Raw genomic sequence first — 24,348 nt, forward strand, 5'->3', positions numbered from 1 at the left:
GTTTGCAGAGAATATTGATAATAAATATTTGATGGAAAAATAACTTCAAACAATTTTATTATTATTTTTTTAATTTTGAAAAAGTTTACACTTTTAGCTTAATTTTTTTATTCAAGTCAACTCCTCAATTGCTTCAATCATTTTCATGTAGACAAAATTTAGACAATACTAAGGTCTTCAATTTCAATGAAATACTTTAAAACATACCTGCTGCTGATGGGAACTGCCTCGCTTATCAGGATAACGCAGTGGATACACATGGGGATGCGAATGAAGCCAACATGCTCTTCCATGAGTATGACGCAACGTTATTTGTGAGCCATGGGCGATTTCAAGAGGCTGGCCTTTAGTAATAGAAGCCAACCCACCCTAAATGGTTTTGAGAAAAAATAAAAATCATCTAAATGTATTCAAACTAGAGATGGGCAATGTCGTTCTTTTTAATTTCTCGTTCTTCAGAGGATCGTTAATGCTTTTTGACCCATACACTGAACTTGTTCATTTGAGCAACTTCGTTCATTTAAAAAAGGTGTAGGTGATTTCTCTAAGAGACTTATTCACATACATTGAAAATGTTTCATTGGTTTTGTTATATCGTCGCCATATAGCAACAGTAAGATATCTAATCCCTGGAATAACCATAAGATATCCTACTGTTGCTCTGAGGCAACGATATTCTTTTGAGGAAAATCCACTGAAGGTACCTACCACTTGGAAAATATACCAATAAAAATTTAATCCAGTATTTCATTCAGATTTAGATGTATACTGCAATTGCAGTTCATTTTGTAAGCTATTTCTGAATAACCTAGTGGTAAGACATGCCATTCCAAAAGTTGCAGGCCAGATTCTGTCATAGTACAAAATTAAGTAGTTAAAATTTTATTTAATGCAAAATGAAATTGACATGACGTCAAAAAAAGTTTTAAAATTGATCTTAAAAAAAATAAAATAAATGAAAAAAACCACTGAACACCGTTATATAAAACATTATGAAGTGAGGAAAAAAAGCAAAAAATTATTTTGAATGCATAAAATGAAAGAATGTAAAAAAATCTTTTGATTAAATTAAATAAAAAATAATTAAGTAAGACGGAAAGAACTATATAAAATTATATCATCGTTTGAAAGTACAGCCATTCATTTTTTAGGAGATCACACAGCACCCTTCATTTTTAGGAGTGACTTTTTGACCTGTTTGTTCATGAACACATCCCTAATTCAAACTAATATGCCTGTCATAAATTGGTAAATTTAACAAAGCAAGCAAAGTGTCAGCAAAATTTGAGACATTTATTCTTTCATTAGAAACAGTACAACTTCCATCATGTGATCAACTTTTGCAAGCTGTGCAAAAATTAAAACATGTTTTTGGTACTGTATTTCATCTAGTCATTGCTCTTTCTGGTGATTTTTTCCGATTGCAGTTCATTCAGCTCTATCTTAATGAATAAAAAAAATTGAAATAATTTTACTTAATAAAAAATATAGTTGGACATAAGTAATTTAAAAATTTCAGGCTCCTGTTACAAGATTGAAATCTGTATGAAAAATTTTTTAAGAAAAAAAAAGTTGATATTAACACATGATAAGCATAGATATCAAACTTCATGAAACCAATATACAAATACAAATACAAAAGTGACGATCAGCAACAGGCTCTGGGCCCAGCTAGACTGGTCCTAGTCAATTTACAATCCCCAGTGAAGATCAATGGCCCTCTTAAAACTATCTACTCCCTTGCTCATTACCACCTCTTCCGGTAAACTGTTCCAAGGTTCCACTACCCTGCTATAATAATAATTTTTCCTAATATCCATGTTAGCCTGAGATTTAAATAGCTTAAAACAATGACCCCTTGTCCTGTTTTCAGTGCTAAACTTCAACCCCGTAACATCTTTCATATGTTGCTACATTCAAATGAGTTTCAAGTTTAAGAACATTTAAAAGTTACCAAACCTTTTTTCTTGTTGTGCATCTGCATTATTGGGTCATCAAATGCAGCAATTTACTCAATGATAGAAAAAAAAATCAAACATGATTAAAACAATCGAGATCTGAAAAATTGTTGCCATAAAGAAATGTAAACATAAGAACTTTATGCATACATAATTCTAGTATCAGCTTCAGATATTTAAAATAATAGTGCAAAGTTTAGAGCCTAACAAAGCTCTTAGAGAGAGAAGGCTGCAAATCTTAATATGGCATATCTTTTTCCAAGGGCAGATCCAACTTATGGTTTTTGAGAGGGTCACTAGAGCAGCCAAAAATACCTCTGGAGAGAGGTTTTGGATGAAAAATCCCTCCTGGAGGGTTTTTTTTTTGATCAAAAAACCCTCTGAAGGGGATTTTTTTATTAAAAATATCTTCTGAAGGGGATTTTTTGATTAAAAATACCTTCTGAAGAGAGTTTTTTGATCAAAACTGTCCTTTCATATGCATAAACTACTGTATTAAAATTTGCATTTATGATAAAACCAATGGCTCTGAGGGAGGTTCAAAAGTGGGCAAAAGCTCCCACTTTTGCTGCCGCACTGGAGAGGGTCATCATCAAAAGGGGGGGGGGGGTCAAAGTATAAATTTTGGACACAAATAGGGGGTCTGGAGCAAATCAAAACAAAAGCCCTCAAAACCCAGATTTAAGCAATATTTGGTCACTTAAGGGTTGGGGGTAGGTCATGATACCCCTTTGGTTCCGAGCCTGTTCTCCTCAGATCTAAGACCAACTTTGAACAATCAATTATTATTATTATTTTTTTGTATAAATTGGTTCTAAACAAATGAAGCACAAAAAAAAAAAGGTTAAAAAATTGTCATAATTTTATTTTTGAGAAAATGAGTGGCTCCAGAAAGAGGACCACTAAAGTAATCTATGCTAATATTATAAAGAGAGAGGGCAGATTTTTGTGTGTTTATATGTTCGAGGTAATCTCCGGAACCATTGCAGCTATTTAAAAAATTATTACACTATATGAAAGGTGCATTTTTACTGAGTGACATAGGCAATAAATTATGCATATACGTGCTTATACTATTTTTTCAAACCAATAGTTTGTATTCGCTATCAATTTATGCTTCATACTGATCTATTGTTATACATGTAAACACAAGGGCGGATTGTCTCCCACTTTCATTGATAGAATAGCTGAAGGTTCCTTATGAACTGAATGCTAAGGAATAGAAAAACCTAAAATAAATTAACGATGATGGCATAAGAACCGCCGTAACCTATACAAGTATTTGAGGCTGCAGAGGATAAGGTATATAGCATTCTAGCCTTGGACATCACAATACATTTAGACTCGCAGAATGTTAATGCATCAAAATTTATTCAAATGAATTATAACTGGGATTCGCTTTGAGCAAATTAATTTTTGAATTCAAGTAGCGTGGAGAGATGATATTAATCGTGATTCTCTAAAAGCTGTAATTTTGCATGCATTTTGGACAACTCTTTGAGGTTTTTTTTATCTATAGGGGAGAGGAGGGAGGATTGGGACACTTTTCACATAAATGATTCTTATTCATAATCCTCTACTTATTCATAAATGCAAAAGGTCACACAATAAACTTGCATATTATAACTACATTTTTAAAATATACACAATGTTTAAACATTTTATTATTTTCACACTTGACTAATTACAACTTTCAAGAATTTTGTCCCATTCCTCCCTCCAGGGTGGGAGGAGTGGGACATGAGTATAGGAGGAGTGGGACACATTTGAAAATTACAGAAAAATTAGCGAATGTCATAATTAGAAAGGTCGACATTAAAAGAAAAACAAGACTGTGCTCTACTAGTCCCACCAACCAATTGTGGTGGCAGTAATTTCATGATAATATCTGTTTTATCTATAATGCTACAGTCATCCTGTTGAAGAAAATTAAAATTTCCTTTCATGTCCTTTCTCATAAATTTTTGCATTGTAGCTTTCAGTATCATAAATGCTCTCCACCCTTGCAATGAATTTGACAAACACAAATTCATTTTCTCCTATGTTTGGTTTGTCCTCCATCCAGTCAACCTCTTGTGCTATTTCCACGTCATCATGCATATGAGGATAAAATATTTCTTCATCTGAAGTGTCGTGTAAAGAAATTGACCCGTCACTATCACTGGATTTATCTTTAAACTCAAATGTTTTTTTAACTTTTAGTTTTTTGGCATACAGGTTTTAGTTGATGCTTTTTTTTTCTAGTCTGGCAGCTTCTGCTTCTTCAATTTCTATCTTTTCTGGGGTATCTGACAATATCTTTGTTTGTCCTTTCTTCTTTCCTTTATTTTTCTTCAGGGGATTCCTGGGTTCTGCTTTGGGAAATGGCCGTATGTCTGCAGGACTAAGCGACAAAATATGAGATGAGGATGGCATGCTAACAACAATATTAACAGGATTGTCAGGTGGGTTAGATGGTGAAGGAAGACAACTTCCTGTTATTATGGTTATTTACCGGCAAGGGATGGTCTGTTACATACAATGTCAAAAACTCTTCATCTCCAAACGGCTCGCTGTTAAATGGATATATTCCAGGTTTTGATAAAAACATGCTTGAACATGCAAAAATTGATAAAAACATGCTTACGTAATATTTGAACAGCCCCTTTACAGAAGGGACATATTTATGGGGCATATCCCATTCCTCCCTCTTCGGAGTGTCCCATTCCTCCCTCTACACATTGCTTCTAAAAAATAACTTGTCACATAAACCATTCTGTTTTTTAGGCTTATTTAAATTGCAGATAAGCATACATTATATACTTAAGATTACAATGATTATATATTATGTTAGTTTTACAAATTACATAAATAAAGAAATAAAACCAAAAATAGATTAGATACTTACTTTGGAGGTCAGAAATTTAACTTTTTCCAACTATTAACTGAAACTACCTGCTGGAAAAACTGCAAGTATGAAACAAAAAGAAGCTACAAACAGGCCCTCTAGTGGTCAAACTGACAATAAAATGAAGTGATTTATTTTGCCGTAATTTTAGCTGTCCCACTCCACCCACTGTCCCATTCCTCCCTCCTCTCCCCTACTAATATTATAAAGCGAGAGGGTTTATTTTGTACGTTTATATGTTCCAGAAAAGATTAATATATGGTTGCAACCTACTGAATGAGTACATTTCCAATCAAGCAATTAAATTAGTAAATGATCAGCGATTCGCCTATTATACCAGAATAAAAAAATAATAATAATGTTTATCGGCATACCCGGTGGAACTGAAAAAGTTTAATAAATTTAACTAAAATCAACAGGCAGACTGAGGATGTTTTTGTAGTTATTTTTTTTCTTAGTGATCGAAAAACTGAAGGGCTCCCTTCAGAAAGACTCTGTACATTTCATAAGAAAAAAAATGGATCATTTGGATAGCATCTTTAAAAGGGTTTGCCGCATAATGTATTACGGATGTTCGATGAGCTACTGTTTGTATATAGAAACTGTGGATTCTAAATGAACTAAAAGAGTAAGATAACAATGAGAGAGGTGTCATTTTTGCTTTTGCCCAATAACTATTACCAAACTATTCCTGTGGTTCCCATTGATGAGTGCGTGCAGATATACTTTAAGTCTGTTTAAAGTCGTCTCCTTTTAGAGACGCTGTACGATCTCTGTATCTTAAGAATATTTTTAAGAGTCCATATTCATTCTATTAAAATTAAAGGCGGTATTCCAATAATTTCGTTGTGAAACTTTTATTTGTCATGTATGCAATGGAACTAGACCCCAAGTAAAATCAATATGGACTAATATGATTTACCGTATTATTCTTACTGGATCAGCAGCAGGTCAGTCAGGAATATTTCTCGAAATCCCATGTTCCTTGCACATTTCCATTTCTAATATAAGTAATTGCAATTTCCAATGAAAATTTCTTATGCCATCACCATCATCAAAACTGAAGGTCATACGTACAGCTTTACATATGGGAAGATTATATTGCTCAGGAGGAAGTCAAGGTTGGTCTCTCTTGATTAGGAAATGAAGTGAATTCACTTTTAAAAGACCATATTTGTTCTATTAAAATTTTAGGTGGTGTTCTAATAACTGCATTGCGAAACTTTAATTTGTTCTCTGTATACAATGAAAATGGACCCCAAGTAAAATCAATATGGACTAATATGATTTAAAGTATTATTCTTACTGGATCAGCAACAGGTCAGTCAGCTGATATTCCTCGAATTCCCATGGTCATTGCACATTTCCATTTCCAATATAAGTAATTGCAATTTCGAATGAAAAGTTCTTATGCCATCACCATCATCAAAATTGAAAGTCAAACGTACAACTAAGCACAGTACGATGTTACATTTAGGAAGATTATACTGTTCCCGGGGAAGAAACGGTTGGTATCTCTTAGTTAGGAAATGAAGTGAATCAATTTCTTTTAAATCCTCATAAAAATGGAACAAAAAATAGTGTATACCATGATAATTTAAAACAAAAAAATCAGCATAACATTTATTAAAGACAGATAACTTTTCCACCCCAACAAGTTCGGGACGGGCCTTTAGTAGCGATTTAAATCAGATGAAAGAAGATTTCAGTAGAGAATAATAATTTCACATAACAAAAACCTCCAATAGTGGCAATTTTTCAGAAATTCAGCAACTATTTTAATAGTTTTGTAGTATAAAAATAGTTAAAAAATAGGGACACTTGCCGATGTGCATGCATGTAATTTTTTTTCTTTCAGAAAATGCTACTTTCATTTGACTGAAAAGAAGCTATGAACAAAAATCTGTCAATGATATACTCTTTTTTTTTCAGTAGTCTAAGAAAAAGAATATTAAATATTGTCTAACACTGACAAATTTTATTTACCTTTTTGGCAAGTGTGGTTTAGCATCACTTACAGGCAAGGAAAGCACTGAGAAGGTTAAATAATGAAAGGCTGACATTTTTAAACAAGATTTTATAATAAATTATTTAAAAAATACAAGACTGGACATCATTGAAAATTATAATATTAATAACAAATAAGCAAGAAAAGGAAAAATGAGACAAGGATAATGATAAAAATTAGAACTTACTTCTAAACTTGCTTGAAAACCACTAGTCATGATGTTATCATGAGGTCCAGCTTTTGTCAATATGCTCAAATGGATATAAAATATGAAAAGATAAATACATAATGGCAATATGATGACTGCTATAAATCTTGCAAACAGATGTATTAAAAGCTGCATCTGTTAAAGAAATATTTGTAAAAGTTTAAATTTTTTGATTAAAAGCTAATTTGTAAATTTTCAGAATTTTTTAAATAAAAGGAAGTTTTAAAGAGGATATTCTGCCAAAAGGATATATGTCACAAGAAATAGTATTTCTAAATACAGTGGAGCACCATTTATACTTTTCACTTTATACGTTTTTATCATTTATACGTTTTTTAAATTGGTCCCTGCAGAGTCAAATACACATTAACGTATATCTATTATACGTTTTTTCCTTTATACGCTTTTTCATACAGTCCCTTCAAAAACGTATAAACGGTGCTTCACTGTAAATAAATAAATAAATAAATAAAATAAATAATTATCACATTATAAATTTCAACTCCTAGAAATAAAAAACAACCAACTTAAGCTTAAAAAAAGTTAAGATGTTAAACAGAACTCTGAATACAGTTTAAATCATGTGCAGAAATGATTCAAACCAAAAAGAGAAAAAAATTAAATAAATAAAATGAATCAACATCGTAAAACAACCTCATTCTTAAAAAAAGTTTATTAAAAACACATTTTCCACAATATAAATATCATAACTTACAGCACTAACAGTAGCATCTGATATTAACTGCCAGTAATCATATATAAGTAGTGTGACCACAAGGAAAGCAGTAAACACTCCAGAATACTTTACACTGAAATAAGAAAGTAATCTGTGATAATGCACAAAACGTTTACACAGAATACTCATAGTAACGGTTTATTGTTTTACCATATAGCACAAGTAAGAGATACACTGCTAAGAAATAACCAGGACCACCATGGAAAACTAAAAGCCCTAAAATGTAAAAAAAATAATGCAAGTAACTGACATTTCTTGATAATAGTAAAAACTTTAAAATAAAGTTCACATTAATTTGAATAGTAAAGTTCAAACACAAAAAAGAAATACCTAGGCACTTTTCTGAATTTCAGAAAAGCTAGTAGTCCAAATGCTGAGAAATATATTAAAATGCTTTCCATTAAAATGAATCTAGATTGGGTCAAATATGCATTTTCTAAAAGAATAAAAATGAAACAAATTACTCGACTGATACAATGAAATTTTGAAATAATAATTATATGAATAAAATATATTTTCAAACTACAAAAATTCTATACAATTAAAGCAAAATTCTGTTGAATAAAACAATTACAAATAATTTTTTTATGCTTTGTAATTTGTCATACATATAAAGTCATATATACAGCAAGTCCCTATTTTACCTGCAAAGACCTCTAGTTTCACAAGCATTAGTCCTAGATATATTCTTCTTTCTACAAAATGGTAAATTTATGAAATCCAACTTTTTATAGTGTCCCTAGACTCTCATAATTTAACTTAAGGAAATAATTTCCATTGAAAAATAACACCAACACAAAAAATTGATATTAGTATGACCATACAGCAAGTATATAAACAAAAATATCCACTTATGTTAAGCTGCAATACTTAAAATAATCAACGATTATTTCAACAAATTAGAAACTGAAACAAAGATTTAAAAAAAAGATTTACCTATAAACTATAGCTTAGGGCACCCACTTTGTTGAAGGACCCTAACTCCCGAAAATTTCATAATTTGTTCCTTAACAAAAAAGAAAAAAAGAAAAAGGAAAGAACTCAACAGTTGACACTAACAAGACACAAGCAATTATACAGCTTGAGGATTTTGTATTTTCCAGGGAGGAGGTTTTATTTCATTTGAAAAAGATTAAAGCAACTAAAGCTCCGGGACCAGATAATATCTATCCAAAAATTTTAGTTGAATGTGCAGAGGAATTAGTGGATGTTATTTTGAAAATTTTCAATGCTTCTTATAACTCGGGTACGGTGCCAGAGGACTGGAAGCTGGCTAACATAACGCCACTCTTCAAGAAGGGGTCTAAAGGTATTGCTGGGAATTATAGACCTGTAAGTTTGACTTCGGTGATTTGTAAGATTTTCGAAACTTTGATCAAAATTAAGATCATGATGTTCTTAGAGACTAATAGTCTGTTGACTAGTTTGCAGTATGGTTTCAGGAAAGGTAAATCCTGTACTACTAATTTATTGCATTTCTACGACAAGGTTACCTCAGCTTTAGATAACAAAAAATGTGTGGATGTTGTTTATATTGATTTTCAAAAAGCTTTTGACAAGGTACCGCATGTTGCTCTTCTCAGCAAGTTAGCTGACATTGGAATAGGAGGAAAAACTTTACTTTGGGTTAGAAATTGGCTTACTGGTAGGAAGCAAAGAGTAGTTGTGAGAGGAAATCATTCTAATTGGAGTGATGTTTTAAGTGGGGTTCCTCAGGGATCAGTTTTAGGGCCTCTTTTGTTTATTATATTTATGAATGACATCAATGAAAATATTTCTGGAAGCATGAATTGTTTTGCTGACGATGTAAAAGTTATGGGGATTGTCGAAAATGAAGAACAAGTAAAACAGCTGCAAGAGGATTTAGATCATATTACTAAGTGGGCAGATAAATGGGGTATGGCAGTTAATGTAGGGAAATGTCAAGTGCTACACTTAGGTCATGGAAATAAGCATATGAGATATCGTTTACAGGGTTCAGTCATAAATCAGGCAGAAAATGTTATGGATCTGGGTGTCTTTATAAATCAGGACTTCAAGTTTAGTCAACAGTGCAGTATTGCTAGTAACAAAGCCAACAAAATGCTTGGGTTCATCAATAGATCTATTTCAAACAAATCTAAGAAAGTTCTTCTGCCTTTATATAGGAGTTTAGTAAGACCTCATTTGGAGTATGCTGTTCAGTTTTGGTCGCCTTATCTGAAGAAAGATATTTTTGTATTGGAAAGGGTTCAAAGAAGGGTAACTAAATTAGTAAGGGGACTCTCAGATTTAGATTATGATACCAGACTTAATAGGCTTAACATGTATAGCCTGGAGCAAAGGAGAGTCAGAGGGGACATGATTCAGTTATTTAAATTTATCAAAATGAAAGAAGTAAATGGATTAAATTTTTGCGGGAAAGCAGGACAAGGGGTCATTGTTTTAAGCTATTTAAATCTCAGGCTAACTTGGAAATCAGGAAAAACGACTACTTTAGCAGGGTTGTGGGCACTTGGAATAGCTTACCGGAAGAGGAGGTAATGAGCAAGGGAGTGGATAGCTTTAAGAGGGCCATTGATCTTCATTGGGGACTAATTAATTGACTAGGACCAGCCTAGCTGGGCCCAGAGCCTGTTGCTGGTCGTCACATTTGTATTTGCATTTGTATTTGTATAACTTGAAAAAATAAATTTCATTTTAAAGTGCTTGAAAATCTTTAAAAAATTGGAAAAGTATGGATACAAACCATAAATTTAAGCATTTATAACAAATGGAAGGGGGTAGAGGGATAAATGCCAAAATATGTTAAATTTAGTTCCTTACCTCATCCTGCATCAAAAATGTAAAAATCATGGTTCTCGCATTTTTGTAATATTACTTGAGATACATTTTTATGGCTCACATTTTTCATATCTTGCTGTTTATTTAATCCCAAATGCAGTGCAGTATTTTGGAAATTCTTTTGAATTGTTTATTTCTATCTTACTTCCACTGCATATTGTTAATCTGTTCAGCCCGGGGGGAAAAAACACTACCTCTATTCCTCATGGGCGGATTTATGGGGGGGCAGAGGGGGGCAATGCCCCTCCAGTTTTGGGAGGACTTTATGTAGTAACAACACACCTTCCAAAAATTAAAAAAAAGAAAATTATTATTGTTTTTTCTTTTTTGAATAGTTTAGAAGGGCATGGGTGGATTTATAGGGGAGAGGCATCAGGGGCAATGCACCCCAATTTTGGGAGGACTTTATATAGTAACAACACATCTTCCAAAATCTTAAAACAAAAAAATCATGACTTTTTCTTTTTTGAATAGTTTAATGAAAATGTAGAGAAAAGCGAATGTCCTTTTCTGATGGGAGAAAAGAAAAGGATGAAAAAAAAAAAAAAAAAACAAAAACAAAAAAACGAACATTAAATACAAATAGTACAGCTCTCACTGGGGTGCTGAAAATGTGTCTGAATTCACTATTTTGGACTGAAAACCATTTGGGCAAGTATATGAATGAAAATATAGGCTAAACAAGCTATACATTAAGCCGCAACACTTTATAATAATTGACGATTACTTTAACAAATTAGAACCCAAAGCAGAAGGGAAAAAACTCCCCCCCCCCATTTGCGCTAACTGAACGATCTACTCGTTATGATTTTTGTCCACATTTAAAGTATATTTGTGCAGAATATTTGTTCTTAGTAGATTAATTGGCCCTTGAGAAATTCTAAAAAACCTAGTTTTTTTCCCTTCTCTCTCTCTCTTTTTTAAGAGAGAGAGAGAAAATAAATACTATCATAAACTGAATAAATTTCAGTTATCTGAGTGTTCTGATTAAATAAATCTTTTTACTTAGAGGGAGAGTACAATTTTACTTACCTTACTTTTTAAACAGTATTTATAAAGTAAGTCATAATCATCTAAGTCTAAGCGAGACAGTCCTTGTCATTATTGAAATCTAAAGAATTGAGTCATCAACAGTTTTGGAAAAATTTGCTGAAATTTTATAAAAGTCTATAAAAACCTAACAAAGATTGGTTAAGTCGAAAAAATCCTTTAACCGTAAAAACTGACGAATTTTCATAAAAATTACAAAAAATCAAGCAAAAATCTGCAGGTAAGAGTGAATTACAAACAGGGCTCAATTTGCCTATAAGATAAACAAGCTATTGCTTAGGGCCCCTGCTTTGAAGTGATTCCTAACTCCCCCCCCCCCCCAAAAAAAAAGGAAAATTCATGATTTGTTCCTTAAAAAATGGAAATTGCTTGAAAAAACTAATTTCATTTTTAAGTGCTTGAAAACCTTGAACATTTGGAAACGTGTGGCTACAAACCTTAAATTTTAAAATTTCTAACAAATGGTAGAGGAGGAGGAATGCTGAAATATGTCAAATTCAGCTCCTTGCCACCTCCTGTATTAAAAATGTAAAAATCATGGTTCTCACGTTTGTAACATATTGTTTGAAATACATTTTTGTAACTCACATGTTTCATATCTTGCTCTTGTTTCATATCTATTTATTCAATCCCGAATGCAGTATTTTGGGAATTCTTTTGTATTGATTGCTTTTATCTTATTTTTTCTGCATATTGTCTGTCTGTTTAGCACGGGGAAAAATACACACTACTTCTATTTCTTTTCGTTTTCTGCCCCACTTGCAACTGAAGAAAAGTTATCATCAGAAATCTATGGTTTCTTTTTTCTTTTAAATTTAAAATAAATGTTTCTTACAAATTTAGAACAGGACTGTAAAAATTTACATTCATGTACTAAAATATCAGAGACTGGAAGGTACAAATGAAGTGCGTTAAATAATTTTATTTATTCTAGAGTCCTTGAAAATAATTAGATAAGTCTTTGAAAATCCTAAGCAAAGTGGGCTCCAATTACTTCTACACCATATTGTTAATCTGATTAGCCAGGGGAAAAAAATGATACACTACCTCTATTCCTTTTGGTTTTCTGCACTACTTATAATACAAATACAAATGAGACAACCAGCAACAGGCTCCGGGCCCAGCTAGACTGGTCAGAGTCAATTAATTAGTCCTCAATGAAGATCAATGTCCCTCTTAAAGCTATCCATCCCCTTGCTCATAACCGCCTCTTTCGGCAAGCTGTTCCAAGTACCCACGACCCTACTAAAGTAGAAGTTTTTCCTAATTTCCAAGTTAGCCTGACATTTAAATAGCTTAAAAAAATTAACCCTCGTCCTGCTTTCCCCGCAAAAATTTAATCTATTTACATCTTTCATTTTGATACATTTAAATAACTGAATCATGTCCCCTGACTCTCCTTTGCTCCAGGCTATACATGTTAAAAAAAGGTTAATGTAATGATAATTAATGTTGTAAATGATAAGGTTGTTGTAATGATAATAAAGGTTGTTGTAATCTATAGTTTATTTTTTCTTTGAAACTTAAAATGACTGTTTCTTAAAGTTTGAATAATACTGTATAACTGTATAGTCTAGTTATCAATTTCTATGTCTGTCCAATTAACCTTTATAAGGCTTCAATATACAGAATTTTATATCCATTTTACAAAATTTCCTCCGGGGGAGAAACCCCCGGACCAGTAAAATTTGAGATATTCTGTTTCCCACTTAAAAGGGAGCCCTGAGTCACTCTCTTGATTCTTGATACCAGCTCCATCTCTTAAGGTCAATTCGAAAAGGACAGCATGAAACGCACATTAATGAAAACGACACACAAAAAAGTAAAGCATGGACTTATGCATCATAGGAAACAGACAAAAGCATGGGAGTGGGGGGCAATAAAAATGTTGCTCCAAAAAAAAAAATTTCTGCCCCCCCAGGAACTCAGTCCTAAATCCGCCTATGCTATTCCTTTTCATTTCTGCACTGCTTGTAATTGAAAAAAAAGTTGTTAAATTGAGAAATCTAATTTTTTTTGTCTTTAAAACTTAAAGAAGTTGTTTCTTACAAAGTTTGAACAATACTGAAAAACTGTGCAATCTAGTACAAAATTAAAGGGCAAATGAAGTGCCTTAAATAATTTTAATTGTTCTTGAGTCCTTGAAACAAATTAGATGAGTCTTTGAAATTCCTAAGCAACGGGTGTTTCAATTTTATTTCTTATCAAGTGTATAAATTATGAATTGTCCAAATGGGCAGCTGCCTCGCCTTTTCTCTCAGAGGACTGCTATCACTGATTTGTCAATCCGAAGATAATTTTTACTGTTTATTATTGTAAATCACAAAACAGTATTTTGCTATTTTTTCTGCGATTTTGGTACTTCTAATTACCCCTTATAACAGGGGCGGCAAATAGGGGGGTCAAGAGGGGGCGGTCGCACCCCCTAATTTTTTGAGCAGAATGATAGAAAATGGGTGACTTCAATTTATGTAAGTTGGAAATCAATGTTCATTAAAGGAAATCTCGCTGGTTTTCAGCAACTATTTGATGAAAGTCGACACATTCTCAGACTAGAAAAAGTGTTTTTTGTTACTTGGATGATGACTTAGAAATTCATTAAGAATTTTCGGCTTTTTCAGAACATAGAAAACTGATAAAGAACCATGGTTAATTTTAATTAAAAAAGACATTGCCTCATATAGGCTAAATATTTCACGCTTGTGTGCCCAGTGTAACGATGGTATGTCCAATATGAGAGGCTCGTGAAAAGTGATGTGGCAGCATGGTTTTCACAAGAAAATTCCTTGACATTTTACATTCACTTTTACGCTCATTTTTGAAGTGAACATTTATTTAATGAGTGTTCATCGCTTTCTTCTGCTGGAAACACGTTTCAGCTGCTCAATACATTATAATGCTTTCATAGAAACTTCTTAAAAACGCATGTGATTATTGAATAAAAAAGACATATCAACCAAATACCTTTTATGGGGCTCTATAATTATGCAATCTTGGAGTGACACAAGATAATCTTCAAGCGTTAAAACGATAAAAACATTTCTCTATAACTTCAAAGCAGTGATTTGACGACTGGAAGCATTACTGCAAAACGATTTTTTCAATTGTGAAAAAGCTCATGCCCTTTAGCATGTATGACTTCGTTTGAATTTTTATTCAATTTGTTTGCATCGGGAAAAGGTTTTTGAAAAAACTCTATCAAAATCTATATCTTCAATCCGCTACTCGACTATTCAAACCACAGTTCAATCTACAACTGATCTGTGCGCCATACTACCACAGTTCAATCTACAATTGAAACTGAAAATAGATTTTTTATAGACGTATATTTTAATCAATTGTGAAATTTTTCAAAAAAATTCTTCCTCTAAACCAATTTTAAAGAGGCGCAAAAAAAAAAAAAAGACAAAAATTCACATGATGATGTGAAGTCAAACAATGATTTTTGAATATTTTGTATGAAGTAATTGATTCAGTTTCGAATGAAATTAACACAAGATTTGATGATAATTACTATTCTGTATGGTTGGCTGGGATTATGGTTATTTGAATTGGATTTTGAAAATGAAAAATAAAATGTTTCAACTGTGAGTAGAAGTTTTAGCATGAGGCAAGAAAAATTACAGAATGGTTTTCACATCCAGAGATTGCAGTTTCGTCTTTGTTATGGACTCATAAGTCTGGAGTAGTGAATAACAGAGCTGGAAACAGATGATATCTCATTGAAGCTGAGAGCGCCGACATGACTAGATTATTCAATGATGAAATGTTTAAGCCTCTCACAGTTTTTGAAGTAGCCTGGGTTGATTTTGAAGAGCAAGTTATAAAAAGTGTTTTCATACATAATAATACTTTTCATACATAACTTTATATTTCATAATAATTTTCATGCATAACTTTGGGTTACTTCAATTTTTTTTAACTATTACAATCAGCTCTGTTAGTAGAGAAAGATTTTTTTATGTCTCATGAGGTTAGAGAAATATTTTCGAAGCACAAAGGGGGATAAAAATACCTTTTCCATTTAGCTAAACTGGCAAAACAGCACGACATTGGACACTGATAGATTAGTAACACAATACCCTGCTCTTCCGAATTCCAAAAATCATGCATTATAACTTTTCCAAAAGGTATAAAAACTTTAGTAGCGAGATGTTTTGTATGATAACTTTTTAGTCAATGAATCAAAGTATTAATTGTTTCTAAACACTAATTTTATTCATATTAAACCGATTTTATGACCATTTCTTGTTAGCTAATGTGTGTTTAGTTTCGCTTTGGGGTTATACATATTTTAGAAACTCGACCCCCCAAATGAAATGGTGAAATGCCGCCCCTGCCTTATAAGGCTTCAAAATGCAGAATTTTATATATATTTTACGAAAATTCCTTGAGGGAGAAACCCCCCGGACCCCCTAAAATTGGGTAATTGGTAGGTTGTTGGTAGGTAAAAATTGTGCAAGCTAAAAAAGAGACCCAAAACCTGAAAAAGCTTAGGGCCATGGAAATTAAATCAGCCTTGATTACAATTAATATTGCTGAAAAAAAAAAAAAAAAATCCTGCCCCTCCAGGAACTCAGTCCTAAATCCGCCTATGCATATCATGCATCTGCATTTTTTTTTTAATAGCAATGAAAAAGATAAATATTATGTTTTGCTACTTCGACAAGATGTCATTCTTCTAAACGGGCAATATGTTCTAATCTCGCAACCGCACGTCTTTACTCTGAGGGCTCGAGTTTTGAACTCCAATATCTTGAGTTTTGGTCACAAATGTTTCACTTTTTTTGTATTGGCATTAGTTTTCAATGGAGATTATTTTCCTAAATATAACTATGAGGACCTAGGGGTTGTATAAAAGTTAGATTTCATATTTTTTCACTGATTTTCTGTTTTGCTTCAAACTTTTAATATCTTAAATCTGCATCTAATTTTAACCATTTACGCACTTGGAAATATGGATATATGTCTAACAATTTCAGAATTAGGTGTTTTGCAGGTTAAATGGGGATGCAGTATATATGTATAACAACTTTTTATGGACATTTTTAACTCACAAGTATCATTGATACTTTCTATGAATCTCTTTTGCATTTATGCAATTCAAACGTAATACATACAGACACACATATTTCATTTTAGGTAATCGAAACATAGTCAAGTCCAGATAGGTTCAGTTTGGCGGAATCAAAAAGAAACTTCAACTTATTAGAAGTCTGACTCACTACAAGTTTCAGTTTCTGACATTTTAGTCATCAAAACCTTTGGAAATTTTTAATACGTAGGTAACAGGAAAAATAATAGAACTTAGTTTCACTGCAGGATATACTTTTACAATTTAGTTTAAAACATTATGAGCAAAATTAAAAAACAAAAGAATTCTTACTTTATGAATTTTTAAAGAGAGTTTGTCAAATTAAGTTGAAATCAACAATCTTGTGATTTTTAAAATTGTAAATAATACTCCTGCCAACACAAGCGGCCTTAGGCTGGTTAGACCCAAAGGGCTACATTGAGCTCCACGCCTGCAAGGGCCCTGCTCTAACAAAAATCTTTTCTATCCCTTAGACAAAAGAGAAAAAAAACGTGGAATAAAAAGTTAAAACGTAATATTTAATTGACATTTAATCGGGGAGTATAGAGCTACTTTCAGTCTGATGAATGGAGTAGGAGAGGTTTCTGAAGCTTTTAGCACCTCCATTAAAGATAGGAAAATATATTTCAAAAACTGTTAGTTTCAAATAAATTTACGGAAGAAAGAATTAAAACGTATGTCCATTTGAACATTTTAAAAATCCATATCCAAGGACAAACCGACTGCACCCAATAACATCCAGTCAGGAGAAAGTAACTAGGAAATGGGGCTGTAATGTACAATATTTTAATGATTATCGTCAATTAATATGGTGGGCAATAACATAAGGACCAAGGGGCCCCATCCCAGGACCTTACTATTGCATGGGCAATGTGAGAATTTATTTGCAGCCCTCAAATTTTAGGGGTTACCAAAGCTATCTTTTAAATATATTTACTTTTTTTCTTTATTTGTTTTTCTAAAAAATATTAAAACTCAGCAACACAATGACATTTTCTCTAATACATCATTAACGTTAATATGGGTGCAATGCTGAAAAAGTAAGTTCATAAATAATAAATCTCAAACATAATGGGGTTAATATGCATAAAACATCTTCATGACAATTCTAAAGAAACAAAGTGCTTGTAGTACCCAATCCCCTCTTAACATCTATACATATAGAATGGAATTTGAATTTTAAATCTTCAATGTCAAAAAATTTCTAGGGGCAGGCGCCAACCCCTGACATGTCTCCTAATGTGACCAAACATAATTTAAATGCCTTTTTAAGTCTTCAGTTTCAAAAAAAATTCAAGAGGTCACCTGAATGGCCAACCCTTACCTCAACTTCACCCCCAAATATTGACTAAAATTACGTCATTAAGTTTTCAATTGCAAAACATTTCTCAGGTAGATTCCTAAATCCTCATGTCCCATCTTCTTCTCCCCTAACATCTTCAAAGGTAGCCCAAAATAACGTTTCAAAAATTTAAATTTTGAAATATTTTCGGGAAGGTCTTTGAACACTTTTCTCTAACTAATGACCCAATCTCATAACCTAAGCACAATAGCTTATAATTCCGCTTTTAGCCGCACTACCACGAGAAATTGCCCCAAACCCTTCCTTCCTATGAAGAGCTTTAAATTGACTTTAGTTTCGAAAAAATTCTGGAGGGAATCTCCTCCCTTTTCCTCTTCATAATCTAAAGAACTCGCATTACTCTGCACTTTGGCTAACTTTATAGTTTGCATAGTAGCTGTATTTGCATTTTTTTTTACGGTGAAAACATTTTTTTGTTTGAAAGCTTTGAATTAAGGTGAAAAAATAAAAAACTGCTTCAAAATTAAATTTGCTAGAAAATACTGGTATATTTGCAATGGAAAATATAATACTTTTATAACTACAAAACTTATTGTTTACTTTTGAAATGTTGCCACTTTTGGAGAATAGCATTTTATAGATCAACGATTTAAAGGTGGTCTTCTGTAACACCTTGTTGGCTGAACTAATAGTAGTGAGTGTAATTCAATTTTCAGTAGGAAACATACAGCATACTGTGGTTGGGAAGTAAGGGAGGAAATTCAGCAATAAGGTCTGAGGATGGCTTGAAAAGGCCCAACAGAAAATTCATTCAAACAAAACACGTATTTGAACTATGCTTGTGGCATATTTCAGATGTTCTGGTAACCTATACTTGTTACAGCTCTTTTCCATCCTTGAGGAGTTTAAAGTCATATTTTTGAAAAAATAAAGCGATAAACACCCAATAAGTACTTTTTGATTTAAACCTCTTACATGTATTGTTTGACCTACTTAGAAGCACTGTATTTAATAAAACACAAGATTTTTGAACATTAGTACTACACATATAAATGATACTTACCCACAATAATGAGAGCGGCAGCCAAAACAGCAGTATGATGAGTAGACCCCAATTCTATAACCAAATAATATATCAAAGGCACAAGAAGACTTCCAAACAAGGCAGGTACAGAGCGTAAAGCTTGAAGAGGGACACTACTGGCATATTCTGAAAATATATTTAAAGTAAACAAACTGTTTAATACATTATTTGCTTTGTTGAAAGGAAGCAGCAATTAAAAATTTTCAAAGGAATCTACAAACTTCTATACATGGATTGAAAAAATTAAATGATAACATACCTGCAATAAAATAGATTTTTCTGTGAACCAGATTTTTTTAAAAAAAATAGCAAACAAGCATCTTAAATTTATTATTATCATTATTATTACTATTATTATTTTTTTTTCTTTAAATACCTCAGGAATAAAACTTTTATACACACTGATCACATCATTACTCTTTAAAAAAATCTGACATTTAATGTCCTTAAATGAAAGTTTTAACACAATATTATACATAAGCAGTAAGTTACCACCCCAAGCTAGGTGAGTTAAACCAGGCTTTCGTAAAATGCAAAATTTCTTGTCTCACACTAAATGCATTTGAACAAGTTTACTATGTATTTTATTGTATACTTAGACATCTTATATGGGAGCCTCATTCAAATACAAACACAAAATACTATTTCCCATAATATGTGAATGCAAAAATAAATCACACCAAAAAAATTAAAAAAATAACTTCTATATAGGATTTGTTTACATAAAAGAGTTTTTATAATTTCAGTAGAAGACTGTTATAACGCACACCTTGGGACCAGAGCTTTTGCATTATGCAGATTTTTGCGTTATATAGATCATTTCAGAAATTTTGAAATTCATATTCAGAATATACTGTCCGCTGAGCTTAATCGAATATTGTCAGTTTCAGAAATATTATTTGACTGGCTGCATTGCCCGTCTTTGCACGGTCTACCTTGAAAATAAAAGTTTTGTCAAGTGAAGCATGTTCAACAATCAGGCTTCAATTAGAGAAAAAAATGCTTTGAAATTTCCCGTCAAAATAATCATTCTTAAAAAAAGAAAACGTCAAATCAAAAGTTCCCGAATAAATTAAACGCAACAATCCATAAATACAACTAAAATCCTAAAATAAAAGACAGAAGATAAATCGCCAAATAATAATCAAAAAGGGAAATTTTTACCTCAAAACGAAAACAAAATTTTATTTAGTCACAGCCGAGAAAAAAATGTGGCAACCTTCTGAAAGTTGATTGAAAATGAGATCGCACAAACAATAGTTTTCTGATATGAAAATAGAGTTCAATTAGGCTTAAAAGTGCTTTTTAATTTTTTACCAGGGATTTTACAGCACTTTTTTTGAATTTGTAGAAACTGAAATTTGTAGATTCCTGATTTAAAGAAATCGGATAATTATTTCGAGTCGAAAGAGCCATTTAAGGCCATTTTTGACTTTTAAAATTAAAATTCAAACAATTCGGTTCTTTTTTGGCGTTTGAAAATGGCGTTTATGTTCCTTCTCGGGGCCCCAAGTACCTCTCTGCCAAATTTGGTCCAGATCTGACATAAACTGTGGATTTGTGTAGGGAACATACATATATACACACATACACACATATATATATTCTTTGTTTTATTTATACGGATTAAGAAGGGAAATTTTCTTTACCTTTCTAAAATGACAACATTTGTCTTAAAACATAATAATAATAAATCAATAGCTACATAAATGAATTAATTAATGTTATTGGCAAAAAGTTTTTGAAATAAGCTAACAACAAAATAGTTTAATAATTAGTATGTACAGTCTATTTGCAATAACTCGAATTTAAAGGGACCGATGAAGAACTTTAAACTTATCGGAAGTTCGACTTACCGCTAGTTTTGGTTTTCGACATTTGATATTAAAACCCATCAAATATTTTAATTAATATGTGAATATAACGGACAAAATTACAGAACCTAAAAGTTTTTAAATACAATATGTAGTTTCTAGGTGAAGAGTTCTGAAGACGAAGTTGTGTTTGGTCTTGAACTTCTCCAGCCATCCAGCACTAGAGTGGAAATTTTCTATGTTCAGTAATATAGCAAAATTCCTTGCTTTCTCACCTAGCAAAGACCCACTTATAGGAATCGCATTGGTCTTGATTTCGATACTGCTGGAACCACTAGAATAGAGCTGATTCTACTTCAGGAAAGGTGCACATCCTCATTTGTTTCAGAGCCATGGATTCGTACAGCTTTTGAAGAATCTTTCTTTTTGATTGTTGGATTCCTTTCTATGTTATAAATAAGATTACCTTCTAAATCTACGGTTTTGAACTTTCGCTTAGACATCCCCGATTAAAAGAAAACTCTCTCTCTCCTTCTTTCGGGATCTTATCAGCAAACGATCGAACTAAAGAATGAAGGGGAACTCATCTTAACTTAGGTCAGCCTTTGAATAAAGATACAATCAGTTGAGTTGACAGCTTAAAAGCAGATTCATTGTCCAGCAACATGTATAAGTGTAAACAGTTACAGTACAACAAAAATCGTACATTGGCTCAACAGGTGTTCTCCTTGCTTTGGAGGTCTAATGTGAAGGAATTGCAAGTGAAGGTGAATGAATTTTTCTTTCTTAGTTACTTGTTTCTCCCCCCCCCCTCTCATTCCTCTGAAATAAATTTCGAGTCAAAAGCAGATTCATTGTCCAGCAACATGTATAAGTGTAAATAGTTACAGTACAACAAAAATCGTACATTGGCTCAACAGGTGTTCTCCTTGCTTTAGAGGTCTAATGTGCAGGAATTGCAAGTGAAGGTGAATGAATTTTTCTTTCTTAGTCACTTGTTTCTCCCCCCCCCCCCTCATTCTTCCGAAATAAATTTCGAGTCATCTTTAAAAAATCTTCAAGTAAAACTTCAAGTTATAGTAATATTCGAGTTATCACGAATTGACTGTATATTACAAGTACATATGAAAGTTATAATAAGTAACTTACAACTTGAGCTATAAAATCTTTGTTTTGGCACCTTTTTTTCAGTACATTATTGTTTGAAAAATTCCATGACAGTGGGTTGCTTGCTCAAGGTCTTTTGGGAACATATTTCTGACTCTCCCCACCTCTTGTCAGCTGCGTCTTACATTTAATATTTTACAATTTATTATCATCTAAAATGTGTATATTTCTTTGTGTTATTTAATTCAATTATCGACTGTGCAATCTTTTTTTTTTGTAATGGCAAAGATAAAAGAAACTATAGAATAGTGGAAACGTTTCTATGGAATATGAATGTTTTTCTCGCCCGTTGTCGGTGAAAAACATTACTTTATATTTTTACGTCAATAATTGTTCTTTCTTAATTTATTCTAAAAAATTTCCAACAAAAATATTTGCAAATGAGGATCAGTGTTATTTGATTATCCGAGGAAATTATTCAGTAAAGCGGGGATCATTAACATTTCATCTATGGGGAAATATTCGGTTCCGGGAGGTTTTATTTGTATAAAAGGGGTATTCATTTATACGTTACCCGATTAAGCGGGGCTGACAATATCTATATATTAGCTATTTTCATTTGAAAGCCTTGGATTAAGATGGAAAGACGAAAAACTGTTTCAAAACATAATTTGCCTAACAATTTTTATGTTTGCAAAGCAAAACACTTTTTAAACTTCAAAACTTATTGTTCACTTCTGCAGAATTATGCGGTTCATAGAGAATTGCGTTATACAGGGCGTTCGGTTTTTACATGCAAAACCTTTATTTTCGCAACCGTTAGTCCTAGATGTATACTTCCAACTGCAAAAATGTTCAAAATCAGATGCAGATTTAAGATATTAAAAGTTTGAAGCAAAAATAAAAATGAGTCAAAAAAAACGAAATTTAACTTTTTATAGGGGTCTTAGGACTTCCAACTAATATTTAGAGAAATAATCTCCATTGAAAACTATTACTAACAAAACAAACTTATCATTTGTGCGACCAAAACTCAAGGAGATATTCCAGTTTTAAGTTTTAAGGGACCATACAGAAGATGAGATTGGAACTTATCGCTCTTTCAGAAGAATGACAGGTCGTCAAAGTAAGAAAAACAAGGTATTTATATTTTTCATTGCTATTCAAAAATAAATGCAAATGTTATGCCGTGATATGCAAAAAGATACTACAAAACCTCGAATAATTTGAAAAATCACACTCTATGCACACATGTAATTTTAAACACTTGTCAACCATTACATTTTCCCCCAAATGTGTTTTTGACAGCGAGTGAAAAGTGATGTAAGTCACAAAATGCCGTGTTTCATATCTCAGTGAATATTGGTTGTACTAATTTCAAACTTTTTCTGTTGTAATATTTTTAAATGGAGATTATTTCCCTAAGTATAAGTTAGGGGAGCTGGGGCCCATATAAAAACATAATTTTTGTGTCTTTTGACTCATTTTTATTTTTACTTCACTCTTTCAATATCTTAACCTTGCATCTGATTTTGAACATTTTTGCAATTGGAAGTATACTTCTAGGACTAACAATTGCGAAAACAAAGGTCTTGCAGGTTAAAGCGGAACACCCTGTATAGGTCGGCGTGATAAAAATATTCTGCTGTATATATAAACACCAAGTTTCCAGTCTGAAAGAGGCTCACAATAAATCCTCAACAATGCTTAAAATACTAACTGTTTAGTGATTGTTAAATTTTTATCCATACTAGCCTGCAGAATGGGAACTTGGTTACAGAGCATTAAAAGCAGGTTTCCAAAGAAGGAGCAAAATGCAAGAGAATTATAAAGTTAAAATGCAAAATGTTACTTACCACCTCCAATTCTTTCAAAAGGACTGTTTCCATCAAAACCAGTCAAGTACCCTAGAGAGGTTTAAATGATATCAAAAGATCATAAATATCTGCTTTTGTGCCATGAGAGAAATATAAAAAATTATTAGTAAAATTAAAAGAATATAATTTTTTCTTTGTACAGAAAATACTAATATTTCATTGTATCTTGTAAAAGCATTAGCTTAAGAAGTTCTAAAGATTTAAAAATAGTTAAAATTAGAGATGCACCGAACACTCGGTTGGTGTTTGATATACAGCATATTCTGCAGGCAAACCAAATATTCAGTTTGATCAAATACTTTAATATTCGGAAACTGAATAGTAAAAAAAAAAAAAAAAAAATATGTATTTGACAATTGGTAAAAGAAATACATTTCTTATACAACGAATGAAAGTTA

The 24,348-nt window shown here is 32.2% G+C and overlaps 1 protein-coding gene across 1 annotated transcript in view; it reads right to left on the minus strand.

The window, feature by feature from the left end:
- LOC129223093 (protein O-mannosyltransferase 1-like) overlaps nt 1-24,348 on the minus strand; it is a 69,716-nt gene that overhangs the window by 26,000 nt on the left and 19,368 nt on the right. The window contains exons 4-10 of the mRNA XM_054857660.1: nt 23,930-23,980; nt 19,132-19,278; nt 8,128-8,233; nt 7,948-8,013; nt 7,777-7,870; nt 7,041-7,196; nt 208-369 (exon numbers count right to left, since the gene is read on the minus strand). Of these exons, the coding sequence (XP_054713635.1) occupies nt 208-369; nt 7,041-7,196; nt 7,777-7,870; nt 7,948-8,013; nt 8,128-8,233; nt 19,132-19,278; nt 23,930-23,980 (782 nt within the window). The remainder of the gene's footprint in view (nt 1-207; nt 370-7,040; nt 7,197-7,776; nt 7,871-7,947; nt 8,014-8,127; nt 8,234-19,131; nt 19,279-23,929; nt 23,981-24,348) is intronic.

Source organism: Uloborus diversus, chromosome 5, assembly GCF_026930045.1.
Source record: "Uloborus diversus isolate 005 chromosome 5, Udiv.v.3.1, whole genome shotgun sequence".
Taxonomy (NCBI): Eukaryota; Metazoa; Arthropoda; class Arachnida; order Araneae; family Uloboridae; genus Uloborus; species Uloborus diversus.